This window comes from Lepidochelys olivacea, assembly GCF_965140295.1.
Source record: "Lepidochelys olivacea isolate rLepOli2 genome assembly, chromosome: 12".
Taxonomy (NCBI): Eukaryota; Metazoa; Chordata; order Testudines; family Cheloniidae; genus Lepidochelys; species Lepidochelys olivacea.
In genome coordinates, this window is record NC_140422.1 from 12,589,483 (window position 1) to 12,608,622 (window position 19,140).

Genomic DNA, 19,140 nt, shown 5'->3' on the forward strand with positions numbered 1-19,140 from the left:
CAGACTGCAGGCTGCCCCAGGGAAAGGGGGCTAGATGACGACTGGCAGTAGCCACTGAGTCAAGGTGGGTTTAGAGGGTTGAGGGTTCCCCTGGGAGGGGAGACCCAGAGTGAGGGGTACTACTGGGGCAGAACCCCAAGGTAAAGGGGTCCAGGGGGACACGGGGCCAGTGGCAGGCGAGCCAGCAGAGGGCGCTCCATGCGCTGGAAAAGAGCTACTTCCCAGACGACCAGCAGGAGGCACCATGCCAGTGAGTCTTCGCTTTACTACACCCAAATAAATTTGTTAGTCTCTAAGGTGCCACAAGGACTCCTCGTTGTTTTGTCTGATACACACTGACACAGCTACCCCTCTGAAACCTAACACATTTCAAAAAACCACATAGGGCAAAAACAATGAGGAGTCCTTGTGGCACCTTAGAGACTAACAAATTTATTGGGGTGTAGCGAAGCGAAGACTCACTGGCATGGCGCCTCCTGCTGGTTGTCTGGGAAGTAGCTCTTTTCCAGCATACAGGTGGAAATAAGAACCAGGTTTTTGCTGATACAGACTAACACGGTTACCCCTCTGAAACCTAACACATTTCAGAAAGCCATCTAGGGCTGATAATATACATTCTCTGATTCCAAGCTACTGCCCATGTCAGAAGGTTGTAAAAGGCCCACAGCTAGCGAAGAAAGATATTCCCTGGTGCAGCCATTGCATAGGACACTCATAGGCTGCCCTACAATAGGCCTACTCACAAGCACTGGTGCAGGAAGTGTCCTGGAGGAGGGGTCATAGGTTAGAGGGTGTTGGATTGGTGCACCAGGGTAGATTATTTTAATTCATAGTAGTTATAGTTGGGAATTGGTCCTGAGGTCCCTTCCAACCCTGATATTCTATGATTACAGATGTGCCTAAGGGCCAACCAAGAATGCGGTCTCATTTTTCTGGGCACCATCAAACATAAAAATAGTATACAGTCCCTGCCACTGGCTACTAAGACTTATGGGGATTCTGGGCAGCACCACTGCCCAGGTGCTGCACTGTGGAGGCTGCCATAAATTAGATCAACCCTTTCAGACTGCTCAAATTGTGCTCGGAGCCAGGATCCGAAAGGTGCAGACTTAAAGCTCCCTTTTTCCCTCCCTCTGCCAGGGCTACAAGTTCTGAGCTGCACCCCCAAGGCCGGCATCACAGAAGCTCCCCCTATGCTTCTTGTAAGAGCTGTGGCACAAATCCTTCTTGAGGATCTTTGTTACAGTTTTAGCACTCTCCAACTATAATGTTCCTACTGAGGAAAGATAAATATCAGCATCATTACATTCATTTTCTAAAAAGTTCTCAAATGTTGAAATGGCCAGTAAATGAACCCTACGTTCCCAATTTTCTTCTTCAGCTGCCATGGTGCAGAAGATGGTGAAACACAATTATGCTAGTTTACAACACTGGGCAAAAATGACTTTCTGCTTAATAAGGAAATACCTGGAAATCGGTCACAAAGCAAATGATGTTAATGAGTGGCCATTTGGCTGCAGATGAATGGATCATAACCTCTCAAGTTTTATCTGCATCAGTCTTTGCTGTTTAAGAGCCTTCATTTCAAGAGTGAGTCAGTCCTAAAATTATCAACTAGGGATGAAGAACCATGTTGGGAGTAAACTTGGAAGCCAATCAAATATCAGGAGAATAAAATTTGTTCGTGGAGCAAAGGGTTTTCCAAAGAGCTTTGTCTGCTTTTCGCAGAGCTCTTTGAAATTTTCAGTGACACAGCTGCTCCAGGATAAGTAGTTCACTTTGACAGGTGCCCCAGGAAATTTTCTTAATGGCATACTTCAGTGGACAGGAATACCTCCTTCTAGGTGGATGATGGAGACACGGGAGGATCAATATGGAAGACGAAAACACAGAGGTGAAGTCTGCTCATGAGTAGAAAAGAGGGTCAGAATTGATTAAAATGGAGGGTCTGTATTTGGGATTAGCCTCACCAATCTGGTAAAAAGAAAAGTACAGATGTGGGAAGCCCTGGTTTGCACCAATTGAAGTTACCCAAGTTTCAAGCAAGTATAAGCTCAAGTGGTACGAATTGTCTTTCCATATCTACAGTTGGAGTTTGCACTATTACAACTACACCATTTGCCAACAACCTAAATATAACCAATGCCCTGAATTATCCAATGCACTGGGGGAAGGATAGCTCAGTGGTTTGAGCATTGGCCTGCTAAACCCAGGGTTGTGAGTTCAATCTTTGATGGGGCCATTTAGGGATGGGGCAAAAACTGGGGATTGGTCCTGCTTTGAACAGGGGGTTGGACGAGATGACTCCTGAGGTCCCTTCCAACCCTGATATTCTATGATGGTGTATGGTGGGGAGGAGTAAAGTAAAAAGCCTTGTAAAATAAAAGAGGACCATTCTGGAGTTCCTTAGTACAGAGTGAAACTCAAGCCTGAAAATAACCCACTCCACATCAAACCCTGAATGCTTTGTATGTAAACAGAGGGATACTCAGAAGATTGGCTTCTTAACAACTCTCTTTTAAGTCCTCTGCTCACTTCACAGTGTTTCTTTCACCTTCCAACTGCATGGAGCATGCTCTCTGGCTCTGTAATGTTTAAGCAATACAAGTTTTTAAACATGCAGCAAGAGAAAACTAAAACCCAAACCATTTTCAGTTCTCACAACTATATGAAATGGTGTCCGGCTTCACAGTTGTTTTCCCCAGAAATACCACCACAAGGGAGAAAAATTGATTGTTTTCTTGTCCGACCTGCTACGTGGCTATATTCCTCCTTGCCAGCACTAAATATCCATGTACAGTGCAGGCCACAACTATTCAATTATGCATGCATTCTCCCCAAGGTGGGCATGAGAGGGTGTTTACAAGGGAGGCTAAATTTAATTTTCAGCCTGAGATAGGACACACCTGTCAGTGAATGAAGCCAAGGTTTTAGGTGCAGATGAGATCAGTAGTTCTGTCCTGGGGGGAAGGAGGGATGTACCGCATAACTTTCATTTGAGTCTTAAAAAAATAAAACAAAACCTATCTTTTTTTTGTTGAACAACCAGATTTAAGAACCTGCTTATCCCTGTACAAGACATCTGTGGCTGGGTGCAGAGGTAATGCCTGATGCCAGGGTAAAAGGGACAAAATCCAGCTCAACTTCCTCTTGAGCTCAAAATCCAGCTCAACTTCCTCATCTTCCTTTGAGAAGATCAGGCTTCACATGCACATGAAGTAATAGGTTTGGACTGAAATCCAAGCAGGGGAAGAGGTTTCCTGATCATTTTAAATCACTTTACTTTCTTGTTATGAGCACTAGCCTTCGAAGAACAGACCTGTTGTTGTAATTAACTTTTTTTTTGCCTGTTGAGTCAGTCGCCAGTTTACATCACTGTAATCAATGTTTCCTTGCCTGGGCTGAGTGGGACATGTTGAAGACAAGCCTGAGTCTCATTTTTCCTGCTGACTACAGAGTTTGGCAACTCAGCAAAAACCAAGACTCCCTCTTCCTATCCCCTTTGTCTGGATGCTCTCCTCTTCATGTCTAGCTACTTCCCCGTATGACTGGCCTATCTGACCTCCAGAGCCCTCTTCTGGGTTGATTCTGGGAAAATGGATCATCCTCTTCTTGCAACACACAGTGGTATGTCAGTGTTTGTGCTGAGACAATGCAACAACACCATGGCATGACAGGTGGCATCCCTGTGCCTGACGGTTGAGTTGGACAGCTTCAAACAAGGCGAGTTCAGGTAGGGACTAATTTTTTTTTCCAATTATTCTCCCAACCCTATCTTTTACTACCAGATAGCAATCAAAGTTTTCACATGGCCTGATTCTGTAATCCTAATGCAGGCAAAGCTCCTATTAAAGCCAATGAGAACTTTACCAGGGACAGGACTATGGGATGCAATCTATCGGTAGCTATTAACCAATTTCTATCAATTCAGCAGAAAACATTTTGTTAAACAATTGGCCCTCCGTACATTTGATTTTTGGCTTTTTATGTTGCATTCTGTGAGCTTAATATGCTCTTGATTGTGAACAAGCAAACAGGCGAGTGTGTACACATGATGTTTCATTTGGCTTTTTGACACCACGGTGTCAATCAGAATGTCCATGTTGAAAACCATTTGAAGTATATTTGTTCCTTCACCACATTAAAACAATAGCTTTGTGGTCAATGTTTCTTGTACATCTTATAACCTCAAACTACATCATTTGATGCTTATCTATTGAGAAAAGTAAAATACAAAGTCAAAATACACAAGATTTGGAGTGGACCCAAAGTCATAAAAAACACCAACACAGAAAACAAATACAGCCCTGGCATGCAGAAATGAGCAGGGCCAGCTATTCCAGTTATACTGAAGACATCCACTTTTATTACATTACATATGATACAAGTCCTAGCTGTCAAAATTCTCAGGAGCTCCTAAATAGATAATAAACAATCAGTGAAAGACTTATGGCTACATGTTTTTCATAGTATTGGAAATCACCTGGGAACCATATTTTAATGGAAAATACAGCTTGATAGAGACAAGCTTCATAGATTTATGAAGAAACTGCAGCACAAATCAACTGGAGGGTTTAGCTTTCCAGAGTGATGGGGAAGTGCTAGAAAATAGCACCAAAAAAAAAAAAAAAGCGAAGAAAGGACGAAAAAGGACACATAAAGAGGCAAGAAAGAAGGAGCGCCCTTCTAACGATTTATGATTGAGAGGGGGAATATGCCTACTTGTGATCTTGTTACACTTACTGCTCTTTGTGATTGTTGTTCTTTCCTTAAGAGGAGTGGTCATGTTATGTCCTGACAGAAAGTTACACCTCTTCAATGTGATTTGTCCACTTAAAACAACATTTATCATGTTGCCAGTTTATAAATCATTTAGGCCAACTAGATTAAAGCTATGGGAAGCCAGCACCCCTAACCGATCCTCATGCCAGATAATTCACAGACCTGCATTTATTTACACTAAACTTTGTCAGCCAAAATACTAGAGTCCACTGCCAGGTTAACCCTGATTCTCTCCTCTGAATGAGAATGTGGAATGAGGTGTTGTTTTTAACGTGCTGAAAAGACAGATCCATGCCCACTTAACTTTCAATATAAATATAGCAACATCAATCCACATCATGCCAACATCCAAGTGGGGTTCACTAACACTGTCACGTCTTAGGAATGTTTCACAGTTTAGAGGAGCAGAGCATTTGAAGACCAGTTCAGAGTAACTGAGTAGAATTGAAAAAGTGCAGTGTCCGCCCACATCCTTAACCCAATTTGTATATGAGGATGAGGAAAATGTCCCTTTTTCGTCGATGAAAATATATTGCTCTCGTCCTGAAAAACAAGCAGACATAACCCGTATTGTGCTCTTTGCTATGTGCTCAGGCACCAATTCAAGCAAACTGAAATTGCCACACCTGAACCTGGCTTTTCGTACAACTTAAATTCCTTGTACAAGAACATTAAAAGAAGCCCAGAGTACTAATTTCGGTATATGATACAGCATACACGATCCTACGTGTACGGTATTATGTTACAGTAGCTTCTCATGTATAATCCCTCAAGGTGCCTTACAAAGAAACACGTCGGGGAATCAAAAAAACCAACCACCTTTAAAGTGGCATGTATTCTGAATGTAAAAGCCAATCAAAAATAATGGGATTTTAATTTAGTTTTGAATGAAGTCTCCGAGTCCCCATTTCTGATAATGCCTGAAAATGAAACACAGATGGGGTGCAAAAGAGGCAGTGGTCTAGATCCACAGGATTTTAAACTTCTTGAGGAGCAATTAGTAATCCTAGGTCTGACAATCTTTATGTATGAATCAGGAAATTGGCACTACAAGAAAAGCTTCAGCCATTAATGCTCTTTGTCTTATACATGATTTTTTAAATCCACAGTGTAAGCTACATTAGCCTTACTAAAATGCTGGCCAGGTTTAGCTTGACTGTAGAATCTTGTAGCATGTAATCTGAAGTCTGTGAATGCTTTTTGATGGGAAAGTTTTACAGTGTAAAGTGAATTATACTAATCTAATCTAGAGATGACAAATACGTAGATCACAATCACCATATCTACCTTGGAAGACAAAGAGCGTATCCTAGCAGTATCCCTTAGATACAGAAAGTACCTCTGTACCATGGAGTGGGCCCAAGTTATGGGCCATGGGCCAGCGTATAAATTTAGGACCCTCAATTCACAGTGACTCTATCATTGATGTCAGTGGGAAGTTTCCAAAAAATCAAAGATAGCATGTGGCCCTTGTATAATTACGGAAGTTTAAGTTATTATTGATTCAGTACCTTATTGTATTCAGCATCAGTCAGTGGGAAAATATCCTCCACACTAGAAACATGGTTCTTCTGCCCTGTGTTGCTCTTCGTTCCAATCCTCATCTCTCGCTTTCTTTCCCCATTCTCAGCCTTTGTATTTCTTCTCTCTTCTTCTGGCTGCACTTTCTGCCCTATTTCCTCTGTGGGCTTCATTTCCACCCTCTTCCCATCTCCTCTGCTAACCGCTGGTCTCTAAAGATCCCATGGCACTTTTAGCAAGAATTAAAGCATCTGTCTCAGTGCACTAGTAATTTCCAAAATGGGCATTGCATTCCGCATACCTAAATTCTCTTGCTTTAATTCGATCAAATATATTTCTTCACTTTCTGTGTCGTGTGGAGTCAATCTGACACCCCAGAAAAGGTTGCATTTCAGTGGCGGATGGAATGATCTTAAAATGACTACGAGTCTGAAATTTAGTATGTTGCTCTGAGGACTGCAATCTGTGCTATAGAAGTAAATCATTTTTTTTTAAAGAACAAATGATAAAGCGAGAGAATTACCAATGTAAACAGTATAATGTAACAACTTTTTGAAACAAACAGAAGTAATGTGGGTTTCTCGTTATTTAATTTCTAATTCATATTTTAATGAGTTGATCAGTTGGGGTACTTGTCTAGTTGCTGATCTAAATTACATTCGTTTAAATGCAGAATAACCCCACTGGATTCATTGGAGTGGCTCTGGATTTAAACCAGCGTAGCTGAGATCAGACTTTGAACACAGGAGTTTAGTAGTTAATGGATTTTCAACAGAAACAGAGAATTTTAACCAACAGTGGTAAATATAGTTTGTACCGTTCTTTCTAATGTTATTTAGCTCCTTGTTTCTCTTAGTTATACCTTTTTAACTGGTGGGTGTGATGGGTTGGATCACAGAAAGCCCCTCGGGGCTGCCACCTGATGTGCCAAGACTACTTCTGTCCCTGCTTTCCTGCCCTGGCAGCTTAGGACTTCAGTGCCCTGCCTGGTTTGAGCCAGACCCACTAGCCTGCTGCAAACCCAGAGCCAGGTCTGAACCACGTCCCCTAACAGCTGTAGGTTTAACTGAAAGCAGCTTAGAGAAGTGTTCCTGTCTTTAACACTCAGATGCCTAACTCCCAATTGGATCCAAACCCTAAATAAATCCGTTTTACCCTGTATAAAGCTTATGCCAGGTAAACTCATAAATTGTTTGCCCTCTATAACACCGACAGAGAGATATGCACAGCTGTTTGCCCCTCCCCCCCAGGTATTAATACATATTTTGGGTTAATTAATAAGTACAAAGTGATTTTATTAAATACAGAAAGTAGGATTTAAGTGGTTCTAAGTAGTAACAGACATGGCAAGGTACTTGTTCAACAACCTAAAAGATATTTACCAACTCTCTTCTTCTATTAGTTTGGCACTGAAATGCTGTTGAAAGTAACACCAGATTTTCCATCCATAATATAGTCAGAAAAACAATTTGGAACTAGATTATAATTAAATAGATCTGGGAGAAAGTGGGGGAGGATTTTGCTTTGCTTTGTTTTGTTTTGAACAGGAAAGTCACCAAGCATGGTTTACCAGAAGTGGTCTCCTATGAAGGGGGAGAATGGAAAACATGAGCAGTTAAATACTCCTGATCATGAGGAGAGCTGCGATGCAGAGCTGGATTGTCTCTTAGAAAGACAAGAGGAGAAATAATATCGCTGCTGTCTGCTGCTGTGTTTACACTGTAGCAGAATGGGGCACCAAGTGGCCTAATTCACATCTGGATTTCAAAAACCCTAACATTCAGATCGGGTTGTTTATTTAAATACTTTTAAAAAATTTAAAAAATATATCAGTTAACAGTAGTGTCCATCCTGAGCTCCGACTACCTTTACAAGACATAAAATTCACGGTCCACAAACGAAACCATATTGCACATCTTAAATCTATTGCCACTGCCCCCACATTCATAAGCAAATCCAGCTTCATAACATGCCAATAAAGAATGCCAATAAATAATCCCATCCAAACCTCATCTCTCAAATGCCTGTGGAAAAAAAAGTGAACTTTGTAGTGTGTCAATAAGTTTAACAAATTTAGGATCAGGTGGACCAACGGGGGGGAGGGGTAGGTTTACCGTAATGGAGGGGCCCATGTGGAGAATGCCCTGCTGACAACACCCTCTCTTCTATGTTGAAGTACCCTGCTGTTCACCACACAGCAGCTGTACTGTATGAGGAGGGAGGCTCTCTCAAGTTACTCAGAGACTCGAATCATTTTGGGCTGGGCTGTAACCATCGGAGGTGCTTCTATCTTGAATTCCCTTAAAAGCCTCCACTTTTAGTGTTATGTTTTGGTTCAATCAGTTATAAAGATAAGAGTAAAAAAATTCAGATCCAGATTTCAAACCTCCCTCTCCGGTTGATTTGATTTGAGCCCATGCCTATTCGGGAAGCAAGCTCAGCGCTGCTGATCCCTATTAGTATTGTGAAAAGAATACATATATATCTTCCCATGGAAGTGGTGAATCATTGCTAAAGATGGATGAACTTCAAAAGGTTCAGAGGTTTGGACAAACACTTAAAGATGTAGATACTTATCTGTACCTCACTGGGCTGCCAAATTGGTCTGTGACTCTCAGGAGAGCGTGTTTTCCCATGAGGTTCCCATTACTTCCTGCTTCTGGCCAACCTTTCATATGGTGTCTCAGGCTTCAGCTTCTGCCCTTAACCAGAACAAAGGTGTACAGAGGTAATTAAAATGAAAAATAATACAGGATAAAAAGCTAAGCAAGCCTCAAATAATATTGAGTAAAGCTTTAGAGAGCAGCCTTGGCACGGTGGTTCTTAGAGCATGGCTACGTTTGCAGATGTAGAGTTCTGTGAGTTAAACCTGCCTTCGTAGAGCACAGCAGGGAAAGCACTGCAGTCTGTCCACACTGACAGCTGCAAGCGCACTGGCGTGGCCACATTTGTGGCACTTGCAGCGGCATTGAGAGTGGTGCATTATGGGCAGCTATCCCACAAAACACCTCTTCCCATTCTGGCGCTGTGGCTTCTGGGGAGGCAGGGGGTCCTGTCCCAATACTCCGTGATGCATCGGTTCGCTTCCCAGCATTCCTTTTGCTTCCATCCACATTTGGTGCCATCTTTCAATGTTTTTTGTACTCCGCACTCTGTCTTCCCTTTCGTTCTGCAGGAATGGAGCCCAAACTGCTGAGGAGTATGCTGACGAGTCTCGCCACCACGTCACGTTTGACAGTCGAGTTATTCCTTATGATCCAAAGTGACAGTGAGGGCTCTGATGATGATATCGACTCGAGTAATGCATAAGACACAAGTTTGCTTGTGGCATTCATGGACATGTTCACCACCATGGAATGCTGCTTTTTGGCTTGGGAAACAAGCACTGAGTGGTGGGAATCACATTGTCATGCAAGTCTGGGATGATGAGCAATGGCTGCGGAACTTTCAGATGAGAAAAGCTACATTCATGGGACTGTGTGAGGAGCTCGACCCCACCCTGCGGCACAAGGACACAAGATTGAGAGATGCCCTGATGGAGGAGAAGTGGGTGGCTATTGCAATTTGGAAGCTGGCAAGTCCAGTCGCTAACCAGTCTGGAGTGGGGAAGTCGACCATTGGAATCGTGTTGATGCAAGTTTGCAGGGCCATTAATCGCATCCTGCTCAGAAGAACCATGACTCTGAGTTATGAGCATGACACTGTGGCTGGCTTTGCACAAATGGGTTTCCCTAACTGCGAAGGGGTGATAGATGGCACACATATTGCAATTCTGGCACCAGCCCACCTAGCCTCTGAGTATGTTAATCAGAAGGGGTATTTCTTGATGGTTCTCCAGGCGCTTGTGGATCACTGTGGGTGTTTCATTGACATTAACGCAGGCTGGCCCGGAAAGGTGCTTGCTGCATGCATCTTTTGGAACACTGGCCTGTTCAGGAAGCTGCAAGCCGGGACTTTTTTCCCAGACCAGAAGATCACTGTAGGGGAAGTCAAAATGCCCATTGTGGTCCTTGGAGACCCCACTTACCTTTTAATGCCGTGGCTCATGAAACCCTACACAGGGAGCCTTGACAGCAGCAAGGAGCTGTTCAACAACAGGCTGAGCCAGTGCAGAATGACTGTGGAGTGTGCTTTTGGCCATTTAAAGGTCCGCTGGTGCTCTCTGTATGAGAAGCTGGACTTGGCCGATGACAGCGTCCCCTTGGTTATATCCGCATGCTGTACCCTCCATAACATTTGTGAAGGGAAGGGTTCCACTCAGGCATGGAACTCAGAGGTTCAACACTTGGAGGCTGAATTTGAACAGCCAGAGAGCAGGGCTATTAGAGGGGCCCAGCGCAGGGCTGCAAGGATTAGGGATGCCTTGAGGGAGCAATCTGAGGCTGAAAGCCACCAGTAATGTCTGGTGCCCTACATGGGACTGAATTGCAGTGATTCCAACGTTAGTACGAATCTGTGTTTGCTACGCTGACTTGCAGTGCCTGTTTCTTTCCTGGACTAAGGTATCTTTTACTTTATGCAAAAATAAAGAATGTTTTCAAAGCCAAAAAATTAATTTATTGAAAAGAAACACAACTGCTTGGGAAACAGAAAGGGCAAGGGGGTGGGGTGGGGAACGGTACATTCACAGATTTGCATATGTCCTGTTATCACACTCAGCCTTCCTGTCTGGAGAGCCGTGCAATGAGTGCTACACTTCAGGATGGCTCTACTGCATGGTGATGGGGCTTGAGGGCAGAGGGTAAGGTTCGTAGTTTTCAGGACTGGGTGGTGAAGCTACAGGTGCTGGAGGCAGCTTGTGGCAGTAAGAACCCGGATGTTGGGGAACGTGGGTTGGAGGTGACATGGAGGCACAAGGGAAAGAGTTTTGGGACAAGGGCTGCAGGGGGAGGGTCGGGCATGGTAGTGTTCCGCCTGCATGGCTACAAGTGCCTGGATGAAGTCTGCTTGGCGCTCCATTATGCTTATCAGCCGATCCGTGCTTTGCTGCCGGAGCACCGCGCTTTTGTGCCGGCGCGCCTCATTCTGCTCATTCAGTGCGGGCTCTTGGGGGCGAGGAGGTTGTGGGCTGCATGAATGCCTAGATGCGGAATGCGGATCCTCCTTTCACTGTCCCGCCACTCGAGCACCTTTCGATTTTCATTAGTTGAATGCTGCATTACTTCATACAACGTGTCTTCCTTGCTTCTACGTCGCCTCTTTCTGATTCTTTGGAGTCTTTTGGCCGGTGATAACACAGACGGCTGAGATCTCAAGGTTGCATCTGTAAAGGCAAAATGCAACACTTAACAGAGGAAGCATTGTTCACACCAGACAGAGCAATGATTCCCCCGTACTTAAGGGCAAGCACAGTCTACACAATAGCATCATTTGCCCATCCCAAAGCCAACGCACATAACCCACGGGAGCTCCAAAATGGTGAGTAAGCACAGGGTCAAGCGTGACTGATTGTTTCACGGCTGTACTGTCCTCTGGGTTTCTGTGCCTGGGGGAGAGCCAACAGCAGCAGGGGGCCCCTATACTGAACACTGTCCCCACATTTTCCACAGGAGTTCGTCCTGGAAGATATCTCACTGCTGAGGGTAACCAGGGAAGCAAGGGATGGTCTTCTACTGCAATGTGGCTTCTGCCCTGGCCCATATGCAGCTTGCCTGTGTGCAGCAATGGTCCCCCCACCCCTCACAGCACGGTGGCATGGACAAGTTAGCCTGACTGGGACAGGGACCACAGTGGCTCTCCCGAGAAACCTGCGCAAGCGCATTGCCCAAGTTCCAGATGAGACCTTTGAAGAAATCACTGAGGCCGATTACCACGATGTGAGAGAGTATATCAACTATTCCGCATATGCCCTATTCCGCAGATGCCCTATTCCGCATATGCCCATATTCCGCAGATGCCCTATTCCGCATCTAGGCATGCATGCAGCCCACAACCTCCTCGCCCCAAGAGCCCGCACTGAATAACTTCCTTCCCAAAATAAAAGCCGCTTACCAGGAACCTCCTCTGGTGTTTGTCCTTCCCCAAGCACTGGCTGACGTGACTGTCTACCTTCGTCCTGGCTTGAGAACAGCTCCTGGTTGCATGCATCTAGAGATTGCGGGGTGTCTTCCTCCTCCTCAGCACCCTCGCTCCCGCTTTGCTTCTCCTCCTCCTCCTTCTCCCGCCTTGTTGAACTAGGCTCTGAAGTGTCAATGGTGGTACTCGGAGTGGAGGTGGAGTCGCCCCCAAGTATCGCGTCCAGCTCTTTGTAGAAATGGCAGGTCGCAGGGGCAGCACCGGAATGGCTGTTTGCCTCATGGGCTTTGTGGTAGGCATTCTGCAGCTCGTTCACTTTAATCCTGCACTGCAGTGCACCCCAGTCATGGCCCCTTTCCATCATGTCCCTTGAAGGTATCGTAATTCCTACGGCTGGAGCGCAGCTGGGACCTTCCTCCACCCAAACACTGATGAGGTCCAGCACCTCGCCATTTCTCCATACTGGGAATCGCCTGCCGCGTGGAGGCATGGCCACCTGGAAAGATTTGCTGAGAGCACTCCATGCCTAGCTGAGCAAACAGGAAGGGGATTTTCAAAATTCCCAGAGAATTTAAAGGGCAGGTCTGACAATTGGTCACCTGAGGGCAGGGTCGTAGAGTTCAAAGTGATGACCAGAGGGGCTAGCGCAGGCATTGTGGGACACTTCTGGAGACCAATCAGCATGCACTAACAGACCAGGGCGTCCACACTGGTGCCGCGGTGCTCCAGCGGGGGCGCAGCAAACGTTATTCCACTCGCTGAGGTGGAGTACCAGGAGCGCTGTAGCCATGGAGACAGAGCGCTCTACGTGCCTTGCCAGTGTGGACGGGTAGTGAGCTAGTGCGCCCAGGGCTCCTTTACTGTGCTGTAACTCACAAGTGTAGCCAAGCCCTAGTCTGTGCAAATCATTGCTATTGTGTAATGCTTGAACTTGGGTTATCTGGTTCTTTTTGAAACAGAAAGCAATTTATTTTGTTTTCATCACTTGAATTTAAATGGGAGTAAAATGTTCTTCTGCCAGATTAAAAAAAAAAATCCTCATCATCTCTTAGGTCATGTGACCTTTCCAAGTGTCAAAATGGATCTAAAGTTTTGGCAGTTCTTGGAGTTCCAACGCATGCCCTTGATTGCTCATCAACCTGAACGCCAAAGTAAACCATGAAGAAAAACAATTAATTCAAGAAGGGGCTTTCTCACCAAGAGTAAAACATAAAAGTGAAGTGTAATGAAGATTTCCAGCAGCGAAAAAGTTGTAGAAGTGGGGAAATTCTCTAACAGATAAGCACAGTGTGGATACCCCTTAAACTTCTGTAAATAAGGTAGCAAGAGACAAGCTCAACCCTCCAAAATCAGAAATTGCTATAGAATTTAATCACACAAAGTCCATTCTGTGTTCTGATTCAGAGTTTGGGTCCCAAATTCTCAAAGATAGACAATGGGAATTAGGTCCCCAAATACCTTTGAGGATCTGGACCCTGGTTCAAGTCAGTATAAAAACAGAAATAATCTACAAACTCTGGCTTCAGATCCAAGTTCCTATTTCAATTGTCCCCAGTGTTTAAAAGTGTATGGATTCAAGGTTTCTGGCCCCTATCTGGCTCAAATTCAACAGTCCATTCCAATTCTACCTTAAACATTTTGCTGCAGTAGGGGTTTCTAGAGGTCACTGGGAACTAACAGTCATCTGCGAAACTGTTGTTCTTTGGGAAATAAACTAATTACTAGTAACAAGTGATTCTCTGAAGGTTCATGTTGAAAATCATCAAATTGCTTATCTGAACCTTGCCAATATTCTTTAGTCTAGCATTTGCAGGAGGACAGATTCACTATTAAGGTTTCAGATACTTCCTGGGTTAGAAATGCTACTGGAATAGACTTTTTAGTGCTAATTTAGTGTTTCTGTTTTGAGTACCAACAAAATCTGGAAGTGCACAGGTGTGTAAAAACATTAACTACAAATGACCGCATGGTATGGAGCCAAATACATACAGACAGGCATACTAAATTCTATTCCCTTAATTCTATCCTTTATTTCTATTCTAAACCCCTGTTGTACAATGATGGAGGGAAAAGAACTAGGAACATCAGGAGAGCTAAAATGAGTTTTGAAAGAGAAAGAAGGACAGGTCTAACTATTGGTCTCCTAGTTCAGTCATATCCTCTAAAGTTAGAGAGACAGATCTGTAGTCTGGGAATTTTTCCAGATTTCTTTTTAAGGAAATGTAATGCTCAACACTGGCTGCCCTAAAAAAGATACTTTTGGTTTTCCACAATGCCATTAGCAGAACCGAATATGGGCTCTGAATACACACTTGGAAGTTGTACAGTGGTGCAGCTATGTCCTGGAGAGCTAGAAAAGCTGTCATCACCATACCATCTACTTTACGCATCCAACTTTCTGAACAACTATATTATATAATGCATCATTTTGCCACAATGTCCACATCTTGCTGCAGAATTGCACTCCAGGACCTAAATTTAAAAAAGTTTCTGCTCGCCAGGCATGTGAAAATAATCTCGAAAATGTAAATGTGTTGCAAATGGTATCGGTGAGATGTGTGAACTGCCTCATTCACCTCCGTACCTTGTTGACTCTGAAACCTAAAGACAGCAAAATCAGTGTCAACATTAACTATTTTACTGCCTCTCGCTGTTGCAGAAGCAACGAGTTCACGTGCATAAACCACAATCGTAAACAGCCTCTCATGTCTCCCCAACAGCCAAAACTCCTTTGCTCAGTTTTCAAAACCTCCAACTTTCCCCAGTGTAATTTCCGTGTTGCAGCTCTGCAACGTCAGACTAAAAATACTCAGCAAGTTGATCAATGTGATACATTAAAAACCTCCACTGAATTTCCAGTCTGCCCGTCTCACGTGCCACAGAATCCAGGGATCCTGCTTCAGAAATTTGGCCCAGTTTGCAACAGATGGGGTTGAAATATTTCTTATATATAAATTAATGAAGTAAAAAAATATTAACAGACCAAGCACAACACGCACTCACCCCAAAAAATAAGACTGCACTCAGCTGAGTGGGTGAACAGAATTTTGCAAGGCTCAATTAACATAGGTAGAGCTGGAAATATGTGACTTTTTTATCAGTGTCGCTTCAAAATAACTTTGTAAATCCTATTAAAACATAAAATAAACATGCATAGTATAGACAGTGCAATGCTATGTGCTGTGATATAGGAACAGCTGTTGAGCCTCCAGTCAGATAGCACATGGTTAAATTTAAGCAAAAGTCTTTCAAAGACAGCAGGTATACAATGTTCTGTTGCCACAAAAATGTAAATGGATGGCAGAAACTCCCAAAACGCCAGAATTTGAAACTGTTAGGTGTCAAGGGAGAATATAGGGTATTAAGCAATTGCTGATAGGTCTAGTTCAGAAATGGACTTGCATTTAATTAAGAGAAATATGAAACATACAACATTGTGGAGTGCAGGGTATTTCTATTGAATGCCTCCATCTTTAAAACAAGTGTTTTGTCAATCGGACTGTTACAGGTATGGAATGCAAACCCTGTTCTGAGTCTACTGTACACCCCTGCCTTGATAATAATATTTCTCTGTCATAACCACATTACAGCTGCAAATGTCCATGCATACACATGAGACATTTGGACAAGTCAGCATTGGCTTGACTTAGCTATTCAGTATGTATGTAATTTTACTATATTGACAGGACTGTATGCTCCTGTGTTGGGTGATTATGTTTGTCTTTATCTTGTGTGCTTGCTTGTTTGTTTGCTTATTTAAGTGGTTGCCATGTATTAACCATGACAAATAGCTTGGAAGGTGCCATGCTTTGGAGTATTTTCTCCTTGAGCAGCTTTTGGATCTCTCTGGCAATCCTTTATCTATTGCTTCCTCCATTTCTGCACCTTAGTCATGTCTCCATCATCTTGGGGTTTATTTTTCAGCGGATATGTGTGCATCACTCACATGAACACTATGCATTTGTCAGAGTCTTTGTGAATCTATTCTGGGGCTGTTTCAGAGCCAGGCTGCCGATAGAGCTGGCTGGTTTGTCCTCCTAAGTGCTACTTGCCTTTTAATTTGCTTATAATTAGCTCTTTGTGATGTGTTTTGAGAATGAGACTCTGAGCAAACCTCTCAGAGGATATCATATGGGAAAAGATCTTTTGCAAGGTTACTCCAAATGGCCATAGAGGTTGTTAACATAAATTTACACTGTGTCGTTAGGGACAGGCCTGCATGTTGTCTCTCTGAGCATAAGGTTTTTTTGAGAAAAGTGCCCGGCCTTTCTTAGTGAGGAAAAAAGTGTACATGATCTTTGTGATGCTGCATTCAGAGGGTGGGCTGTGGGGTTTTTTTGGTTGGTTTGGGGAGGGGGGGAAGGAGATTGACTTTAGTGATGACACTGAAGAAGCTACACAAATTATGTTTAACACACTGAAGCTTCATATGTATTCAGGAACCAACTGTGGTGTTAATATAGCGTTGTTTCCAAAGTCACTACACCGTGCATGTTTAGAACTCCAAATAGAAGCTATTCCCTCTGTTTAGCATGTGAAAGAAATGTGATAAATTAGAGAGATTATTTATATTCTGAGCAGGTAACATGAAGACAGCATACCTTTCTGTAGTTTCAGGAATACCTTTCAAAAAGTGGTTTGCAATTGATTTACATGGTAGGTTTGTGTTTACATTGGTAAGTCACGCGTATTCTGAAAGGAGCAAAAGCTGGGGCTTTTTGTACCTCTTGGTAAAGAAAAATCATGTATTATAATTAGCTTTGTATATATGGTATTATTTAGTTCAGAAGTCAATCTATCTGAAAATCATTGCACTTTCCAATCTATGTCAGTTATAGACTTAACCTCCCAATAAAACCTATATACTAAATTGTTATTTAGATTTTATAAAACCTCTTTGGCTTTTCATTATGTGTGTACAGTACCTGGCACAATGGGGCCCTGATTAGGACAACCAGAAGGCTACCCCAATGAAAATAATGAATAAACACATAAAAGGAGAGATCAATTGAACTAGTAGTTAGCGGCAGAAAATGATTGGGATCCATGGTTAGATAGAGAGAGATGTTGAGGCACATCAGCAAGTGCATTCAGATCGTGAAATCTATGTAACCTTATGCTATGGAGAGCATCTCGGTTATGTTTCATATGTGTTCTTCACAGTCCTTACAAGGGATAGTTCCAGTGTAGGAACAAAAAACAGCCTTGCTCCAAGGGTATTGTATGTAAAGATTAACAGTGTCAAATGGTGACAGGACTATCGTAAATTCCTAGCACACACAACTAAGATGTTAAATCCTATCTCTATAACTTCTGTTCCTCTCAATGCGAAATTCAGAAGGTGTTGAATGGAAGTGATCACAGAAAGTAGTAGCTTGATTGATAAAGTCCCTATCTGGTCATTTACGATCTGGCTGAAGGAGAAGCAGCTTTTGCCAGACAGAAAAGCAATTAATCTGCAAACAAGCCGAGGAACAGCAGGGCTGTGCATTGGAGTCTCAGGCTGCTGGGAGCTCATGAGAGGAGATAAGACCGCAGCCTGCTATTTATTGTACATTTTAATTAAGTGCTTGTTAACGGCAGTTATCTTAACAGTCATAAAATTACTGTTGTAATGCATTTTGTTTGAGGAAAAAAATGGAGGGAGCCGAAGGACTTTATGAAAGCAGTCACAGATTGCTTTCACTTTAAATCAAAGAATAAATTCTGAAGAGGAGGGATGTTGCAATGATCTAAGCCGAGCCACTAATGGTTATTTAATGTGGCCATCAGTGTTTGTAAGTCCCTAGCATACGGAACGTACACAATAGCCTCCAAACCCTCTTTAACACTTATTTGAGATGACAGGAAAAATGAAACCGTTTGTGCTTTCAATGGAAAAGCAATCATTGGTACATTATATTCTACTTGCCCTATCATGCTAATGCATGGTAAAAATGTCACCAAATGTATTTAAGGACCTGATGGAGTGTTGCCGTTTGATTCCTGTTACTGGGCTGATTAATAAAAATCTTCAATTTGTATGTAAATGCAGTGGGGTTTCATATCATCCGCATACCTGCACCTGGAGAAAATAATAAACTGAAGTTTAATGCAGCAATTATAAGCATTTATGGAACTCTTTAAAGAGGCTGCTGCCTCCCCTGACCATCAAGATGAGATATTCACAGAGGAATATTACTGATGCTCAGACAAGCAGGGCTGCAGATGGTCCCCAGTGCAAATGCTGCCAATGCAGATTAACTCACTGACTCATACTCACTTTGGTACAACAATGTAAGCTACTTCTTATTAGACAAAAGTGTCATATTTTTCCCTCCATCTGAAATAAGATCAAATTGAACTGTACTTTGGAGTGGGGAGGGCGTGGTAATTAGCATTTCAAATGAGTTTTGTTTGCATCATTTACACTTTTCCTGACATCATTTAATTCCCCTATGCATATGTTCCCATGACAACATCATCACTATAGATAAAAATTGCATTGATACAACAGAAGCTTTTCAAGATACATGACAACAGCTGTTTGTTTGTTTGTTTAATCCCTCTAATGATGTTCAGCCTTTAACCAATGACCCCCCTAATGGTTGATCCTTAATAAAACAAAGTATATGGCTATTTGCATTTTCACAGCTGGATATTGGAAAGGATTGTGGTTTGGGTACTAATGGAATAATAAGTTCATGTATTGGATATGGCCATGTGGAAGAATACATTAGAGCACAGATAGCTATCCCTTTTGATGTATGCTCATGCACAGTCTCTGCCTACATAGCAATTCATGATTAAGTGCACACCTGACATAGATGTTCTTAGTTACTG

General features: G+C 43.0%; 1 protein-coding gene across 1 annotated transcript in view; it reads left to right on the forward strand.

Annotated features, from left to right (window-relative positions):
• Positions 1-10,081, forward strand: part of LOC311529217 (uncharacterized protein) — a 210,995-nt gene extending 200,914 nt beyond the window's left edge. The window contains exon 4 of the mRNA XM_084645010.1: positions 9,479-10,081. Within this exon, the coding sequence (XP_084501136.1) occupies positions 9,479-9,612 (134 nt within the window). The 3' untranslated portion in view covers positions 9,613-10,081. The remainder of the gene's footprint in view (positions 1-9,478) is intronic.
• Positions 10,082-19,140: the final 9,059 nt, after the last annotated feature.